This window comes from Chelonoidis abingdonii, chromosome 10 (assembly GCF_003597395.2).
Source record: "Chelonoidis abingdonii isolate Lonesome George chromosome 10, CheloAbing_2.0, whole genome shotgun sequence".
In the NCBI taxonomy this organism is placed as follows: Eukaryota; Metazoa; Chordata; order Testudines; family Testudinidae; genus Chelonoidis; species Chelonoidis abingdonii.
In genome coordinates, this window is record NC_133778.1 from 32928422 (window position 1) to 32947419 (window position 18998).

The 18998-nt window shown below is 39.8% G+C and overlaps 1 protein-coding gene across 4 annotated transcripts in view; it reads left to right on the forward strand.

Annotated features, from left to right (window-relative positions):
- The window catches only part of NCKAP1 (NCK associated protein 1), a 114275-nt gene that overhangs the window by 85366 nt on the left and 9911 nt on the right, over nt 1-18998 (forward strand). For all 4 annotated transcript variants that reach the window (XM_032783792.2, XM_032783790.2, XM_032783789.2 and 1 more), the window contains 7 exons: nt 3233-3451; nt 3869-3999; nt 4412-4509; nt 8726-8819; nt 10109-10191; nt 10692-10772; nt 18190-18283. In XM_032783792.2, coding sequence (XP_032639683.1) covers nt 3233-3451; nt 3869-3999; nt 4412-4509; nt 8726-8819; nt 10109-10191; nt 10692-10772; nt 18190-18283 — 800 coding nt within the window. The remainder of the gene's footprint in view (nt 1-3232; nt 3452-3868; nt 4000-4411; nt 4510-8725; nt 8820-10108; nt 10192-10691; nt 10773-18189; nt 18284-18998) is intronic.

Below are 18998 nucleotides of genomic sequence, written 5' to 3' on the forward strand. Positions count from 1 at the left end.
ACATCCCTGCAGTGCTGAACCTTGTTTCCGGTGTTGGATTTTGTCAGTGTTTGGAGGGGGGACTTAGAAATATGAACTCAGGACCTGGCAAGAAACCTAAAAGGAAACTTTTTAACATATTTGCTTTAAAATAAACAGTGCTGTGGGCTGGTGTAATGGTTACTTGATGCACTACTAGGTGAGTTCTTGGTTTGACTTTTCCCTGTAGTAAGTGGGTGCAGTGAAAGGTAAATTTCAACCGCTTGTGAGAATTTCTCATTGTAAAAGCCATCCCTGTTTATCATGCTGACAGTCAGCTTTGGTAGAGATTCGAACTATATCTTCTGTATTTCACAAGGTTTTAGAGGGTCTCTAGTCAGGGCCACCCAGAGGATTCAGGGGGTCTGGGACAAAGCGGAAGAGCTGCGGCGCTTGTACTCACCCGGCCATGGTCCGGGTCTTCGGCAGCACTGAAGGACCCCCTGCCGCCATAATGCTGCCGAAGACCCAGGCCAGGGCTCCCGGGACAAATTTCCCCACTTGCCCCCTCCTCTGGTTGACCCTGTCTCTAGTGATCAGGACATGATCTAGACTTTTGTCTAGAATGTTCTCTTGATACACTGAGAAGTGTTGGTGACATAAAAAGGGTAAAAATTGACTTTTCATGAAGTCCTGGGTTTAAGTCCCTAAACCACAGTGCTCTCTGTAATTTTATTTTTTGCCTTATGGGTGGGTAACAAGTCCACAAAAATGCTGAGGGATGGTTTTGAGGGGGTACTCAAACTAGGAATGGGATTTGCTATTCAGAGACTGCAATGTCTTAATTTTTTTTTTATTTCTGATGTTAAGTGGTATTTCTTCCAGAGTTCTGCAGTTTATCTTTATTCAAAGGGTTGATCTCCTATCCTATGTAAACATGTTAGGTTTTACTACTTTAAGCCTGTATATTTCTTTTTGTGATTGAATTATTGCTTATATTTCTATGCCAGCTTTATTTTGTAATGTAGCACTTCCTGAAATAGTTTTAAAAAATAAAGATGGCATCAGAGGCAAACTTGTAAAAATAAATAGTAAAATGTTTCAACAATGAATGTCACTTGCTTCAAAACAAACAAAATTGCATTGGATTTTAAACAAACTTCAGTTCTGCTAAAACAGTCATTTCATGTCCAGCTCTTCTTGTCTTGCCGTCATAATGTGTATCACTATGAGCACAAACTTGAGTGTGTAATTATAATCTTTGAGCCCAAAATGATTATCAAAATACTGAATTACTTTTCAAGCTCTTTGACCCTATTTACTGTATAAAAGCCTAGTTCTTTGAGGTACTGAGCACATTTTATGCCCACTAAAGTAAATAGGAGTGGAGAACACTCAGCATCTTTCAGGATCAGAGTCTAAGCACGCAGTTGTCCTCTAGAGGATTCAGCATGGGTCTCTGAATCAGTCTGATACATGGTTCATGCCTAGTATTGTTAACATATTGTGTGAATTTGGGCAAATCAAGTTTTACTACAGTTTTCCTGCCTGTAAATTAGGGCTAATGATTAAGATTAAGTTTCTGTCACAGGTGTTTTTAGTAAAAAATCAGGGTCAGGTTGCAGGCAATAAACAAAAATTCACAAAAGCCCATGAATTTACAGTCCATTCTGGTGTGCTCCCCCCTTCTCCTCCCCTCCCTTACCAGCTGCGCTTCTGAAAACCCTGGGATGACAGCTGCTGCAGACCTGCCCCAGAAGAACTCACAGAATCCGAGGCAGAATTGTTTCCTTAGTAGTGATTACTTGGCTTATATAAAGCACTCTGAGATTTACGGATGGAAGGCACTATTTAAGTGTCGTGTGTTTTTTCAGACATTTTAGTAGGAAATAAAAATCACTTTTGTGGCTAAAATTGTATAACCAAGAAATGCTTATGCAGAGTTCAGATGTGACGAACTGGGAATGTTCTAAATGTGTTCTTTGAATACTGGATGGGGAGTATTGCCCTGGGAAGGTTGCAAGGGAGTTTTTCTGGGACTGTCTGCATTGGGGATGGGAGACTTTCCTTGAGGGAGGATACCTGAGCACCTAACATGAGAACCAGGATGGGGGTTGGAGGTCAGGTGACACCTCAGCCTGGGAAACTGGACAAAGGGTGAGGGAGAATCCAGTGGGAGGCTGAGTGAGATGGCTGGAGGGAGTTTCAGTTTGGAACTGGCTGGGGAAATGGAGGGGAGCCCAGATGGGGCTCTGGCCTCCCTGCCCCCCAAGATGGACCTAACTGAGGAGTCCTGTTGTTTGTACCTGCAAGACCTGTCTTGGACCATGTTCCTGTTGTCTAAATAAACCTTCTGTTTTCCTGGCTGGCTGAGAGTCATGATGAATTGCAGGAAGCCAGGGGTGCAGGGCCTTGTCTCCCCCACACTCCATGACACCACTGACAAATTCTTAGCACTAAAATAGTGAATGCTAACACGGTTGAAGGGAGCCCAGTAGGCTGACACTTCCTTATGTAGAAGTGGTATCTTTTAATCCATTTTTAAAAATGAATATCAGGAAAAACTTCCTAACAGTGAGATGCGGTAATAATTTTCCAAGAAAAGTAGTAGAAGATCCATTAAAGAAGACAATTAAAAATAGATTTGACAGACTAATTATAGATATGTTCTAGTCTTGAGAAGAGTACTGCACTTGCACAAAATGGACTAGATTATTTACTAGGACTCCATTTCTAACATAATACATTATGTTTTGATTCAGGAAATTAAATTGTATGTTCTTGATATGCTCGGTTGTCTTTGTTTTGCAGTGCATTGTAAATTAGATCACAAGCTGGTGCTCCTGAAAATGGTTATAGATTAACTGGCTGGTGTTTCCTTTTAAGCCCAAGTATGTGTTTGTGGTAGATAATTACAGCTAGTTTCTCTCATGCAAATGTATTTTGGGAGTGTTTTCTTGACCAAATTGCTTGTAGTTCGAATCTTCTAGTTCATGGGTCATTCACTTGATTGTAGACCATACTTCCCTGGGTGTCTTCATTGTATTCACTAAGTGTTTGTGTTAAGAATTCCCATGCAATTTTATCTGAGAACATGGATTATGAGTCAGTATTCCTGCTGATTTCTCTTTTTGAAAAGTGCTGCTATCATGTTTTAAATCTCACTGAGATATTTGTCTAAAAGTTTGAATACCCAATCCTTTATACAACCAGGAAGAATTAACTGCTGCTTAACTTCATTAATGTACAAAGGTAACTCTTTTCTCTTTAAAAGGTCAATTGTTGGAATGACTATGTATAATCAAGCAACACAAGAGATTGCAAAACCTTCAGAGCTGTTAACGAGTGTAAGAGCCTACATGACAGTACTCCAGTCAATAGAAAATTATGTGCAGATTGACATAACAAGAGTATTTAACAATGTTCTTCTTCAGCAAACCCAGCATTTGGATAGTCACGGGGAGCCAACTATTACCAGTCTGTACACAAATTGGTAAGAACTTAACGTATTAACATCTATTGTGAGCAATTTGTTTTACGTTTAAATACACTTAAAATCTAATTAAACTGAATAGCCTGCATCAGGAAATTAGAATTGTGTATGGCATGAACACTTGCAAATTTGCAAGTTTCAAACAAGACAGATTTACTGTTTCTACCAATAGCTGTTCAAAAAAGAGTCCAAAAACTTACTGACGGTGAAATTCTTCTTGCTGCAGAGGGCAAGACAAGGTCTGTGCACAGTTAAACCATTGAAATGGAACTTAAGTGGTGTATAGACCTTTACTGTCCTCCACAACGATGAATTTCACCCTCGCAGACCAATGAAACTTTTTTAATGTTATGAGTAGCATGGTATAATTCTCATTGAACTAATATTTTTACATTAAATTTTTTTTTTCCTGCTAAGGTATTTGGAAACCTTGCTAAGGCAAGTCAGCAATGGGCATATAGCATATTTCCCAGCAATGAAGGCATTTGTGAACTTGCCCACAGAAAACGAGTTGACGTTTAATGCTGAAGAATACTCTGACATATCAGGTAAATTTTTTGTGACATGGTTCTAGATATTCCTTGTGAGGGCTGTTTTTCATGTGCTTGAGACTAAGACTTTTAGAGAGATTGTGGAATACCAGTACTGTTTTGAGAGAAATATTGTATTATACAGAAGAATTTTGCCTTTCTCATGTTCTCTCCTTGCTGTTTTTGTGTTATGCTACCCAGGGGAAAAAGTACCAATATTTTTCTTGTTCTTGCTGAAACAATTACTGGCTATGTACATGTGATTTGTTGTAAGTAAATGCAGTAGGTGAACTTACTACCCCACTGTTATAACTTAAGCTTTACTCTGTATCCAGTTTTGAGATTGCTTTGATAGAATGGTACTGCTACGTTATGGTTGTTAAATCACTGCAAAATAAATGTCAACATAAAGACAATTGTTTTTTCTTAGAAATGAGGGCCCTCTCAGAACTACTGGGACCATATGGCATGAAGTTCTTAAGTGAAAGTCTTATGTGGCACATTTCCTCACAGGTTGCTGAACTTAAGGTAATTATATTTTGATTTTTTTCCCTATGCACATTATATTTATAGTGCTCAAGAGCTATGCTTTGCATGTTATTCACTGAGCATTACCATACCACACTAAAACTGAAAACATGTGGGTATTTTTTTCTCATTCGTATCTGTCATCTGTGAACACACAGTACACTTGGGCGTATCTCTGTATCGTATTCTCTCAATGGTTGGACTGCGTCCAAAACACCTCATTTCTAAGAGCCCTTTCCTTTAAATTAACATTAAGAATCTGCCACTATATTAGCATATCTTGCTCACTTTGATTGCACTTAATTTCAAATAGGCTTTGTTTTCTGTTTTGCTATTTTTAGCTCTTCAATTTTTTGACAAAATTATCCTTTCCAGTTTGAATGGTTTTCCTTTAAAATAGACTCTGAGCTTTGTTCAAGTTGATGAAATACCTGTTCAAATTCAAGTTGTCCTCAGGGATTTGAATAGTTTGAGTGCTTTGGGACTGCATTATTACAGTGTTTTCCAACTGAACGTTAAGACCCAGTAGTACAGTGTACTCAAGTATAACTTGAAGGATTCTGTTCTAAAAAAAAATTAGACCTACTATTACCATTTTACTTTAGAAAGCTGGGGCAGCTTTGTCAGGATTCATGGGAGTAATTGCATCCACAGAAACCCTTGCAGTAGTAGCACCTGTCCCAAGGGTCTGGGCCTGGCTCCCCGCTCCTGGCGTTGTGACCTGGCATGCAGGCTGCCAGGCCAAACCTGAGCAGCACTGCAATCCTGTGCGCCTTGTCATTATGCCTAGAGCAGGGAGCCAGGTCCAACCCTTTGGGACAGCACCCAGTGCTGCAGGAGTGAATATGTGGTGGGCTTTGTTCTCCAGCACACTCTCCTTCCTCCGGCCCTCCCTTCCACAATTAGTGTTAGGATTGCAGTGCCAGGGCAGATGTGCTGCTGTGGGTGGTTGGGGCTTCCGCCCCCCAGCAAGGCAAAGAGGAGAAAGAGGAGTGCACCTATAAAAAAGGGAGGGTGCATCTGCTACTGATACAAAGGCAATAAATCTAGTGTGGTGCTTTGCAAAAGTTGAATGGAAATTAACACTATAAGTGGATATTCAAGGAGTTTCCTACATATGAAACCAAATTGACATACATTAACACTAATAGTGGAAAAGTACATTTAATACGTATTTATACTAACTATTGTTAGGTGAACATTTTAAAATATCTAATAAGATTATTCCGGTATTTTTGCCAGACAGTAGCCTGTTTATGCAAATAGACTGTGGGCTATAAAATCTGTGCTATTCTTGTTATTGTCCCCTCTATGGACTTAGTACCAAGTTAGTAGCCATATTGAGTCCCATTCAGTTTTTTTCCCATTGCAGTTAGTGATGGGTTTGCATTTATTTGGAACATACTGCCTGATGATGGATGCTGACTTACTGTTTTTAAAAACAAACAGCTTAAATTCTTTGAGAATTCTTGTTTTCCAGTTACATTTGTTCTTGAAAAAATCCTTTTAGAATATCATGACCCTTTTAAAATGTGTGCACATCTATATACATTCAGTCTCTCCACCCCCACCCATATGCATTTTCCTTCATTTAAGTGAATTTCAGTGACATTGAATTGTCAGGGTGTATGATATCCTTGAAAATACGAAGTTAAGCAGAGATATTGCGAGCTTTCCCATTTCCCTAAACAGTGTGTATGACTGGTTGAGCCCCCTGGGGTGTCACCTGGTGTGGTGGGATGCCACTAATTCAAACTATACTTCAGCGTGTGTGGGGGGTACTTTTCTTTTCTCTTCTTCATGATGCATGGTTTGGGGAGGAGGGTAGGTTATCTCATGCTGGCTCAGGCCATTGGAGCCATTGCAGTTACAATGAGCAGTGAAGTAGGCAACATATTAGTTCCTGAGGAACTGAAGTGGCTACTGCTTGTTGCCTAGCTGAGTAGCCATTTTGAGCTCTGTTTCAGACTTAACCTTCCTGTCCTTGAATTGGGATACTAAATCTCTTGTGATGCCTAGGGGTAGGCAGATTGCCAATTATGGGATTTTACCCAGATGGCAGAATTGGAAAACGACCTGTATGGGTTTTCACCTTCCGTCTGAAAGACCTCCAGGGTGGTTTAGGGGATTTACATTCCAATTATCGAAACTTCGGCGGTTACAATGCTGTTGGTAGATTATAAGGGGTCCATTTGAGGTCCCTAACCTGTCAGCTATTTGAACATTGGTCCTAGGCACAGCATTGCATGGTTAAGGAGTATGCCTCAGTCTCTCACAGCTTGTAGGTTCCCTTCTGTTGTTTCTCCTGCCTTCAATGTGGAGAAGGGGAACCCAGAGTCCCTAGGCAGGCCTGAGGGCATAGGGGGCATGACCTTCACAAACACCTTCAGGTTTGTAGTACCCAGTCGTTGGTGCTAGTTGAAGTCCGCAGTGCAACAACATTGCCAGGTAGTTTGGGGGTGGGTGACAATTTTGTCAGGTACATAGTAAAACTGTGGTATTTGTGTCTCATTGTTTGTGTTCACATTATTATTTTAATCTGTTGTTGAATTTCCATGCTTACCAATTAATGTTTCACACTGTCTACTACATCTGTTGAAGACTTATAAGGCCTCTTGTAAAGATGTTTGTAAAAGTCACTACTTGAGCCTTACATCCCCCTTCCCCAAATGTGCTTGGATACAACTTGTAATCTCTTCATGAGCCTGCTTTGGTTGTAGGATCATGGAGTCCATCTCTTCTCTTTAGAGTACAGATGAAAAGTCAAGGTTTTTATAGTTATATGTACTCCTGTTAATGAGGTATCATTTTTTTCCTTCATGTTTTAGGCTGTGGCTTACTGCTACTTAGTAACTGATCTGTACTGGCAGAAGTCTGCTCCAACAGGACACTTGTATTCCATGTTAGCTATTCTGAGACTGCTTATTATCTTCCAATCCAAAGTGTGTCCTGTTTTCTTCTTCCATCTTCCTTATGTATGTTCCAGCATTGGGCGTATTTTCAGAGGCATAAAGCACCAAATGAACTCTTAAAGAGTTAGAGAGTGATGTCTAGAGAGAAGTAGGCATAATCTTTCCTCCACTTAGTAGTATGCAGAGCTACATGAAGGGTGGCCTCTCCGTAAGAAGCTCAATTAACATGCAAGACAATAATTCATCTCTAAAGATAAACATTTGAATGGATTATCATTCGTGTACTGTAGCTTCCCTTTTTATAAGAGTAAAATAACCACTTCTTGCTTGTGGTTGGAGGACTTGAGGTAGCATAGATGCCTTACCAGGTGGTACAAAACATTCCTTGTTGGATCCAACAGGTTCAACTTTATAGCTATGGTTGTGCAGCTTTACAGTCCTTCAAATCCCTTATAATTTATATATTTGGAGAATAATTATTACACTTACATACTTGCTGTGGAAATCTCTAGCTCATGTGTGTTTATTTAAGGATCAAAGAAAAACACTTCCTTTACATATTGTTTCAGCCAAACTGTGTTTGACATGCAGAAGAATTCTGGCTTTCTTTTAAAGTTAACTTACTGCTTGAGACTAAATTGCATGGATTTAAATAAACAATTTCTTATTCCTTTTTCGTTAATACTCTGTTTTTGTGATTGGAGTCAAAGAAAATAATCTTAGGAAAGCTGCGCGGATATTTAATGTTTGAATAATTTATGAGGACCAGATTATTTTAAAAAATAAAACCTCTCTTGTTTTATACTAAAATGTGAAGCAATCAAAATTTGTGAAAAGCACTGCTTTCCAGTTAAGGAGGCTTCCTAAATTCACTGCAATCCAAATGTCACCCAAGCATACGTCTAGTGAAAAGAGCAAGGGAGTAGGCTGCTTTACGAAAAAAGCTATTGAGATATGAGTAAGAATATTATTGGCGTTAAAGATGCTTTATACTAATTATATTTATACAAGGTTTATTTTGTTAAGTTTTAGTCTAAGATTGTGAAATTGCACATACTTCTGAAAATATAAACTCCATTCCCATCAGCAGTTTTTCTTCCTCTCTTGGTCATTCAGAGCTCTCTTTGGTGTACAATCAGGATTTACCAGAATAATCCCGTAGTTCTTTCAGAAGAAATATAGCGGAACATCTGGATTTCATGAGCTTGATTTCCTGCTTGCCAGATTGAAATGTCCTAAAGCATGCACCTATCTTTTTAACACGCTGAGATCTACGGCTGACCTGAGGTCTTGCTTCTCTTTAGAAACTTGTGGTGGAGAATGTTGACGTGCTTACACAAATGAGGACCAGCTTTGACAAACCAGACCAGATGGCAGCACTCTTCAAAAGATTATCATGTGGGTAACTAACAGTATTGTTTTTCTTTTTCTTTTTGTCCCTGCAGTTGTCTGCATAAATAAAACATTGTGAAAACTATCCTCTCTGAATTTAATATACATGAACATTGAAATATACATTTCATTCACTAGAGTTTACTCATAATGTATGTGAACTGATTAAATTTAAAAACTTATCCAGTCTGTTCATGTATAAACAAAATGAGATTTCAGTGTAAATTAGTGCATAAACACTTGGATATAACAATGAAAAGCTGGGGTGGGGGTGTGTGCAAAAATAGGATGCCTTTCTGCCAAGGATAGAGGCTGTCATGCATTGGGATGAAACAGATCTTGTTGTCCACTTCTAATAGCCATAAATATAATTCTTCAGAGTACAGGCATGTAGAAGTACATGCATGCAGGGCAGAAATTGAAAAGTGTTATGTGGATGCACCTGTTTCAAATATGATTCCATCATGGTATATTGCTGCATTCTTTAGAAAAACAAGGGTGTTTAAAAGTAAGTATTAAACGGAGACATTGTAAACTATGCAGAGAGGAGTGTTTACATCCAGACATTGACATCTGTGTGTAAAAAGCTCATTCTTTTGAAGTGGTCAACAGGAGTTTATACATTTATTCCCAAATACAAATATCAGCTGCATACAAAAAACAATTGTCAGGAATATTTTAGTTGTTGTGATTTTTTTTTGGCCTTTGTTCGAATGTCACATACTTTAAAGTTGTTTCTATATTTTCCTGCTGCTATTAATTTGTGGTAGAATGTTTGAAAAGGCTTGTTTTGTAAATCTTGGGATATATTCTAGTTCAGGGGTTCTTACATTTTTTTTTCTGGGCCGCTCTTTGAAAATGTTTCACAGTGTGATGATCCCCTTTCCCTTTTGGTGCTGGACATAGCTTTCTTGACATCAGTCCGGATCCCTGCAGAGCTAAGTAACTATACCATGCCACCTTTACTTCTGTGCTGCTGTTGGCGGTAGCTTTGCCTTCAGAGCTGGGTGCCCAGCCAGCAGCCTCGACTCTCCAGCTCTGAAGGCAGTGCCACCACTAGCAGCAGTGCAGAAGCAGGGGTGGCATGGTATGGTATTGTCACCCTTACTTCTGTGCTGCTGCCTGCAGAGCTGAGTACCCGGCCAGCAGCCACCACTATCCGGCTGCCCAGCTCTGAAAGTAAGGAAAAAGGTAATCTTGCGATCCCCTTACAATAGCCTTGTGACCTCCATTTTGGGTCAGTACTTCAAGTTTAAGAAATGCTGTTCTAGTTCACTATTTTTCTTCTAATTCAGCTGTTGACAGTGTTCTGAAGAGGATGACCATTATTGGCGTAATCTTGTCTTTTCGCTCATTGGCACAGGAAGCACTTAGAGATGTAAGAAATAACTAAATTTATTCTGCATGATGTTAAGATGAATTTAACATTGTATTTAAATGTCTCAGCATTCAGGTGTCTTGTGTTTTAAAAATAAAACCAAACTTAAAATAAGTTGCCTTGTAGGTAAAATGGGTATATGCAGAAACATATTGAACCCAAGATTCCCAGTTCTGCAAGATGAAATAGGCATTTACAGAGAATTCATTGGGTACTGTTCAAAACCATTTTGCTGACAATGTTAGAATCTGTAAGGTAGTTTTGACAGTGTGTCAGCATGTGTTTTTCAACTTTAATAATGTCTAAAAGTGCTTGTCCACTTGGTCAATGCTATGCTCAATTTTGAATGTATTATGCTTCCAAGTCTCTCATAGATTAAACTATCTGATACGCATAAAATAATAACTCATGACAAAGTAGAGTAAATCCAGTAGTAAGTTAGTGTCTAAGATTATTTTTATTGAAAGAATTTTCTAGTTGCATATTTGTTTGTCTCTTAGGTCTTATCCTACCACATTCCTTTCCTTGTAAGTTCAATTGAAGACTTTAAGGATCACATTCCAAGGGAGACTGACATGAAGGTAATGTTTTTGGCTTACTAAAAATATTGGGCAAAATCATTAACACTTAATGTGAAAAATCCAGAAACAAAGAATATACTGTGAATTTAGGCTATTGTGTTTATGTAACCTCTTATATGTGACCCTTATTATCAAAAACTTAGAGCACTAAAACTTTGATGGAAATATATAACAAAGAGTTAAAAAGCAAAGTTTCATCAAGAATTTAAGTGGTTAAGCAGCAGAAAAAGGACCATTTCTGTTTTATTAATGATTTGTTGATGACACAAAGTTCTTTTGCCTAGTAATAGGCGGAAACTTCTTCTGGGTTTAAACACATTAGGGGATTGAAGCCAAAAGGAAAATGCATAAATACATTAGTAAAATAGTCTGAATTTAGAGTTGATAGGAACCTGTGAAGTCGTCAACAGTTTGAAGATTGCTGCCACAAACTGGGAGAATGTCAAAGCAAGAAGGATGTTTGATCTATTTAAAAGGATAAAAAAGTACAAAGCCTATTGTGATATTTGCAAATGATATGGCATCATTTGGAGAACGACATTTAGCTTGGTTTCCTCGCTTTAAAAATGTAGCTGTAATTGAAAAGCCCCTGGGAAGGGCTAAAAAATGGCTTGAACTTAATGGTATTATGTGTACGAGAGCATGTAGGGTATAGTGAAAACTGATAAATCCCTGCTTTTTATGCTAATTTATTGTACAAGAACAAGGGGATAAGTCTGGTACTCTAGCTAGCTGTAAAAAGGAGCTGGATAATCTTGAGCAAAGATACTTGTATTTGTTTTCTATAACAGGTACTATTAACTCTCATACTTCAAGGCATGAGCAGGATCAGGGTCCCTCAAATTTACCACATTGCACAATTGACTCCTCGTTATAGGGGATATTCTCCCCTTAAGGATCTGATAAGGCCTATTGTGAGAGGCCGCATACCAGACTTGAAGTACATATGGACTGCTCTGGTATAAGAGATGCTTTTATTTTGAGTGATTGCACATGTCCATTCCACTGTATTTCTTTTAAAAGAAGAAAAAAAGATTGTTTGACACCACTTCCCACCTGGGCACCGATGTCAATTATGCCTCGTTCTCTGAGCTTCAGGTCCTACCATTCTTGTGGCATACCAGTGCTGGTTAATGTCCTGCCTGGCTGCCTTAAGTGCTTGGAGAAGGCTCACATTAGTGACAGGTGCAGTATCTGTAAGGGGTTTAAGCCCTGATCCTAAAAGGATAGGGCAGCTAAACTTAAGGACTTGGAGGTGCGCTCAGAAAGAAGGCACTTTGCAGAGCAAGCCTCAAAATGGGAATTTGTTGACTCCAAAGCCTAGTTCAGGCCAGGTGACACCGACTCCTGATGTGCCAGGTTCATCATTGTTGCCTCAGATCCTGGTGCCACAAAATCAGAATCTATGCCTGAGGAGTTTGTGGCTTTGAGAAAGTTGTTGAATCTCTTGGTACCATCTTCCCTGGCACTTCAAGATTCTCTTGGCATCAGCACTAATGGTCACAGCTTCAGCACTACACCATTGTGGAACCATCAGGTTTGTCAATTAGAATACAGATTAAAATGATACTGTCGAGGGAAAGCTGCAGATGATCTCACAGGTATCCTCTTCTCCAGAATCTGATTCTACCTCACCGCTACTGATGGGGGCAGCTCCTCCATGGTCTGAAGAATCAAATTCTTCTTCAGATTCTGAAGTGCGTTCATATGTGTCTCAGCCTGGATATGTCCAGTAACCTGTGTGCAGTGCCTACCCCACCCTGCTTTCAGCTTCAATTCCAGCAGGGTACCTACTGCAAGGACCCTTGGTCTGTGCACAGTTGGGGGCCAAGGCCATATCAGCAGCCTTTATGGAACTTGTGGGGGTTCCCCCTCAGTCAGGAGCATCCCCATCTCCTTCCCAACCTGCTTCCTTGGCTGGTTGACAAGAGCATTGATATTATAAGCAGCCCACCCTATGTACTGGCCCCGGCACCAGGCAGGGACAGGACCCTTCTCAAGAACTACCCCAAGAAGAGCTGGAAAAGAATCAACCCCAAGAGCCATTGGTATCCTCTTCCTTATCACCTGATGAAGCTGTTGTGGTGGAATCAATTTTCCCACCGCTGGATGACTACAAAGTCCAGCAGAAGTTGTTGAGAATGATGACTTTGGCTTTGGACATCCATCCAGAGGAGGTCCAGTAAAAGTCCCTCGGGCTTGTGGACATTTTAACATCAGTGGTTCCATTAAGGATAGCTCTGCCTATTAACAAGGCTATTGTAGATCCTGCTAAGGTTCTTTGGCAGACCGCATTGTCCCTGCCACCTATTGCAAAAAGAGTGGAGAGAATGTACTGTATAATGTGTACTCTCGGGGATTCGAACATTTTTACAGTCATCCCTCGTCCTGGCTTCATGGTAGTATCTGCAGCAAGTGAAAGTGGGGTGGGGCAGGGTCACCAGGCACTGTTCCCCCTTCAAACCTCCCCCCCAAAAAGCAAACCAAAAAAAAAAACCCAGGAGGCTAAGAAACTTGACTTGTTCAGAAGGAAACTTTATTCCACAGGAGGTTATGGCTTTTTACTGTGAACCAGCAAGCTCTGTTGAGGCGCTGCAATTTTACCCTGTGGGATACAATTCTGATGTTTGAGAGAGCTCCCAGATGATATTAAACAATAATTTCAGGCTATAGTGGAAGAGTGTAAGTTGTTTCTAGAACAGCTATGCAGGCTCGCTGCATAACCTGACCATCACTATGCAACAGTCTTCATGGTTGCAATCCTCTGGTCTCTCCCCAGACTGTTTCCACAGGTGCAGGATCCTGTTCCCCCATGGAGCTTGTATCTAGTCTTAGCAAAGTTGATGACTCCCTCCTTTGAGCCTCTAGCGACCTGCTCCCTATTGCTTTAGGAAAGTGGCATTTTTTATGGCTGTTACATTAGCCAGGAGTTTGGGGGAATTGAGGGCATTAATATCAGATCTTCCATCTACAGTTCTCTACACAAAGTTTACCTTCATCCGCACCCAAGGTTTCCTACTAAGGTGGTTTCCAGTCTTCAGATTAACCAGGTAATCTTCTTACTAGCCTTTTTCTCCAAAACTTGGTCATAAAGGTGAGGAGAGGCTTCATGCTGTAGAGACGTTAGAAGAGCTTCATCGTATCATCTGAACCAGACTAAACCTTTTAGGTCTTCGACACAGCTGTTCATCATGTTTGTGGATAGCATGAAAGGCTGCCAAGTATCCTGAGTCAAAGGAGCTCATCTTGGATATCCCGTTGAATTTAGTTAAGTTACCAATTGACTAACGTGATGCCTCCGGATACTGTTGGGTCATTGAGAGCAGCTTTGCCAGCCTTTTTGGCTCACAAGCTGTAGTAGACATTTGCAAAGTGGCAACCTGGTCGTCATGTCATATGTTTGCCTCTCACTACTCAATCTCCCACCAGTCTAAAGATGATGCCGGCTTTGGATGAATGATCCTTCGATCCCTATTCAAATAGACTCCGAGCCTATCTCCAGTTTGGATTGCTTGTGAATCACCTTCAGTGGCATGAGTGTGCAATCACTCGAAGAATAAGAAACACTTACTAACCTTTCCATTACTGTTATTCTTAGAGATGTGTTGCATGTCCTATCTATCAGTCTTTCCAGTAGGAAGGAACTGAGGAGGATCAGGGGAAGCTCTGCTATATGCCTGCACACAGCATGTAAGGCAGCAGAGGGCACTCCTGCAGCCCCGACAAATACTGCTAAGGATAAAACTTAGAAACTGCACGCTAGAGCTCACGTGCACCTTTGCAACACATCCTGAAGAACATTGTACATATATTGTACATACCCTTTTTTGAAGGGTCAAATGGAAGAAAGTTACTAATCTTTCCGTAACTGTTTCTTCCCTTTGACCGTTCAAAAAAGGGTATGTACAATATATGCCTTTCTTGAATATAGCAAGGGGTGTGAGCTGTGCCCCCCAGAGGGGATGCAGAAGACTGTTTGCAGGGGGGCACAGCTTGGGCTCAGGCCAGCCCCCATTGGGGGGGCAGGCAGGGAAGGAAGCACCTCTAAGCTCCGCTTCTGGCCCTGCCCCTGGATGCCAACCCCGTCCCCAGTTGTGGCCCCAGCCTTGGCTGCCTTACCCCCGTCCATGTCCCCCTCTCAACTCCGAGACTGTCCCTGGTCCCACCCTGGCTTAGGTGGGAGTGCGGACAGAGGTACTGGGTGGGGGCAACCCTGAAAAATATGGGGACCACTGAATTACGGGGATTCCATAGTCTCCCTTGGAAGCCTTTTCCAGAGCTTAACTATGCTTTATAGTTAGCAAGTTTTTCCTACTATCTAACCTAAATCTCCCTTGCTGCAGATTAAGCTCATTTCTTCTTGTCCTACCTTCAGTGAACATGGAGAACAATTGCTCACAATTCTGTTTATAGCAGTCCTTAACATATTTGAAGACACTTATCAGGTTTCCCATCAGTCGTCTTTTCTCAATACCGAACATGTCCAGTTGTAACATTTCCTCAGAGGTCAGTTTTTCTAAACCTGCTCTCTTCTGGGCTCTGTCAAGTTTGTCCACATCTTTCCTAAAGCGGAGCACCCAGAATTGAACACGGTACTTCAGCTGAGGCCTCACCGATGCCAAGTACAGTTGTCTCTTGTGTCTTACATATGCCCTAGAATATTAGTCTTCTTTGTAACTGTATCCTATTGTAGACTCATTCAATTTGTAATAACCCCCAGATCCTTTTCAGCAGTTACCACTAACCAGTTACTTCACATTGCGTAGTTGTGCATTTGATTTTTTCTTACGTGAAGTATTTTGCACTTATTTTTATTGAATTTCACCTGTGGAACTCCACTAGATGTGCCATCCCAGTTTGACAGCAGACCATTGATAACTACTCTGAGTTTGGACTTTCAACCAGTTGTACACCCACCTAACAGCGATTTCATCTAGACTGCATTTTGGTAGTTTACTTAGGGAGTGTCATGGGATTGTATCAAAAGCCTCACTAAAAATCAAATTTTATCTCTCCCCACCCTCTGTCCAATCCGGTAGGCCGGTAACCCTGTCAAAGAAGAAAATTAGATTGGTTTGGCATGATTTGTTTTTGAGAAATCAAAGTTGGCTTTTCCTTATTAACCGTATTATCCTCTAGGTGCTTATAAATGATGTACTCTATTAATTGTATCTTCAGCCATAGACATTTCTGCATTAGAAGAATAAACTGGGTGTGGGTTTCTCTCTTATTCATATAGGAATAAGATGTGTAAAGGAAAGTATGATTTATTGGAGTTCCCTGTAGTAGGAAGCTTAATGCCGAACCCTGTGTCTGTTAGCTGAAGAAGCACCAAGTATTGTTTATCTAACCAAACTATGATCAATTGAGGGTAAAGATAAACACTAAGCTTTAGAGCTTAAGTGTGTTTAAGATTTAAGGAGCACTATAAAAAGTGGCACTTTATAGGGTAACTTTGCCAAACACATGTACTTTATTAATATACCAACTTGTAATGAAAGATATTTGTGCCACTTTATCGCCTTCCTTCAAACTGTACAAGTCTAGTAAACTATAAGTAAATCCTGTGATGTCAAGCCTTACAGCACCAGATGTGTTTTTTTTTAAAAAGGCTTACAACAGAAATGTCAAAAGATATGTATACCAATAAACAACAACAAAAAGGAAGGCAAGGAAAAAATAACATGGTTTTATGTCAAGGTTATAGAGGTTATTCAAACCAGAAGTATCTGTCAGAAAGTGGAGATGCAGTCCTCCTCGTGAAGCCAATAAAAGGAACATAAGCTACTATGGCATGTAATATGTAAGGTTAAAAATTAGGAAGGCTAGAAGGGAGTTAGAAGAGCAAATATTGAATGACATAAAAAAAATATGAAATGCATTAAACAGATATTAAAAGCAGGAAGCTCCTGAGAAAAATGGTTGGCCTACTCAACTACCAGAGTAGACGGGCAATTAAAAAAGATGAGGGAAATTGCAATGAAGCTAAATGATTTCTTTGTATCAACCTTCACAACAGAGCATGTTAGGAAGATGCTTTCTCGTTTTAGGAAATAAAGATGAGGTACTTCCAGACATTGAAATATCAAAAGAGGTGGTGCTGGAACAGGTAGATAAATAAGCAGGATTGTTTACTTGCAGGAGTTCGGAAAGAACCTGAAAATGAAGTGGCTGAGCTTCTAACAAAAATATGCAGTCTCTCCTGGGAGACTGGAGACTTGCATACTGGATCAGACCAGAAGCCAATCTGATCCAGTGTCCTAAAACTAGTACCAGATGCTTCAGAGTAGGATGCCAGGCACTCTGTAGTGGGCCTTTATGGAGTAGCCAGCCCAAAGGGAGAGTTTTTCCCATGTTGGCTATTGTTTGGCTTAAGCCAGAAGAATGAAAATTTGTCTTTCTGAGGGGGAAAAAAATTGGTTTTTTTAATGCTAAATTTAACTGTGAATATTCTCATTAAGCATCTAAAAGTCTAATCCTTTTTAAGTCTTACTAAGCTCTTAGCCTTAATGATTAAAAATTAGCTATTGTACAAGAGGTGTGAAGGGTAGTAAATCTACTTTTAAAGGGGTATTAAAGAACGAGAGCGAGAATGAACAGGAGAAAAGGCAAATATTTCAGAACATGATGTAAAAGAGTACGGAATCTGGGTGTTTACCTGTCAGTCTGTCCCGCAGGAGGTTTTCAACAAAAACAAAATCGGGAATCACTGGTTTTAATATAAAATACATAGGAGGTACAACATTCTACGGCTAAGATTTTTCAAAAGTAACTAGTGAATTTTGGGTTCCTAACTTGAGACACCCTACGTGGACCTAATTTTTCAGAAAGTTCTGTATACCCATCCTCTGAAAATGAGGACCCTTTTAAGATGTCTTAGGTTGAGCACCCAAAATCTTTTGTCACTTTGAAAATGTTCACCTAATTTAACATTATTATAGGGCCATTAACTTTTTCCACACTCTTGTGCATTTAATTTGCAACACTGTATCAGCATATGGTCTTAATTGGCTATATTTACCTTAAAATACTTTTTAAAACATTGTTTGACACTTCTGATCTGATTGTTTACATCTTTGTTAGTTTTACTTTCTGCATCTTTCCTTTCAGTTAGAAGAGCTAACTGGATGCTAAGATGTGTGTGCTGGAGGTAGTTGAGGAAAGTTACAAAACCTTCATTTGTCTTGACAGCAAGACATGATAACCTCCTAGCACACCAAGTACTGAACCAGCTGTTCAGTTTAGGTTAGACATAATACAAATCCAAAGGTTCTTTATCATATTTCAGAGACTGAAATTCCCTAGTGTTCTCAAACTCTGCAGTTTAAACATTTCAGTACAGCTGTGTTCAGAAATGAGATTTTTAGGAAACATTTAGTGTTTTTCACCCTGTAATAATAGCTATATTGTGTCTCAGGTGGCAATGAATGTATATGAGCTGTCATCTGCTGCTGGATTGCCATGTGAGATTGATCCTGCATTGGTTGTAGCACTGTCTTCCCAAAAATCAGGTAACAAATCATATAATCTTTAAAAAGTATAGTTAGCAATGCACTTTGACTCTTTTTGATATATAAAAAAAAAAAAAAAAAACTAGAAACGTGTGCAGATGTTTGCAGCAGTAGGCAAAGAGCTGTAGGTGGATTATTGGCTCTTCTGTATTGCCTCAGATGAGCCACATACATTGCCAGGTGAATTTTCCTTCGGAACTTAAGCATTTGCTATGCGTGCTGCATAAAATGCACTGATATGTAGATGAGTTTTGTGAGCCAGCTGCATTGGGGAAACTGCTGTAGAAATGGATAATAGGTAAAACATGGATGAATATAATGCCTTTGGGGAAAAAACTGGATTCATTTAAGGAAAGGAAAATATGGGGTTGTGTTGAGGATAACAGAAGGCAAATAGTCTATTTTTTGATGCACAGTAACTGTTAAATCCATTCCTCTCTACTTTTAATGTTTAAAATGTCAGTTAGATTTTACAAAGCAGTTAACAAACCAATATTGTGAAGTATATGAAGGTTGTGTTTTATGCAAACATTAACATGAAGGCAGACAAAAACATTTTCAACTATGTCTGTGAAAGCATCCAAGGCGTGTTGGGACAATTTCAGATTCTACGACATATATTTTAAAGGGCCATTGCAAATTCTTCCAGTTTTTCAATTTTTTTGAATGACAGTATCCATTTAGAGGAGTAAAAATAAATGGATTTCTTAAAGCT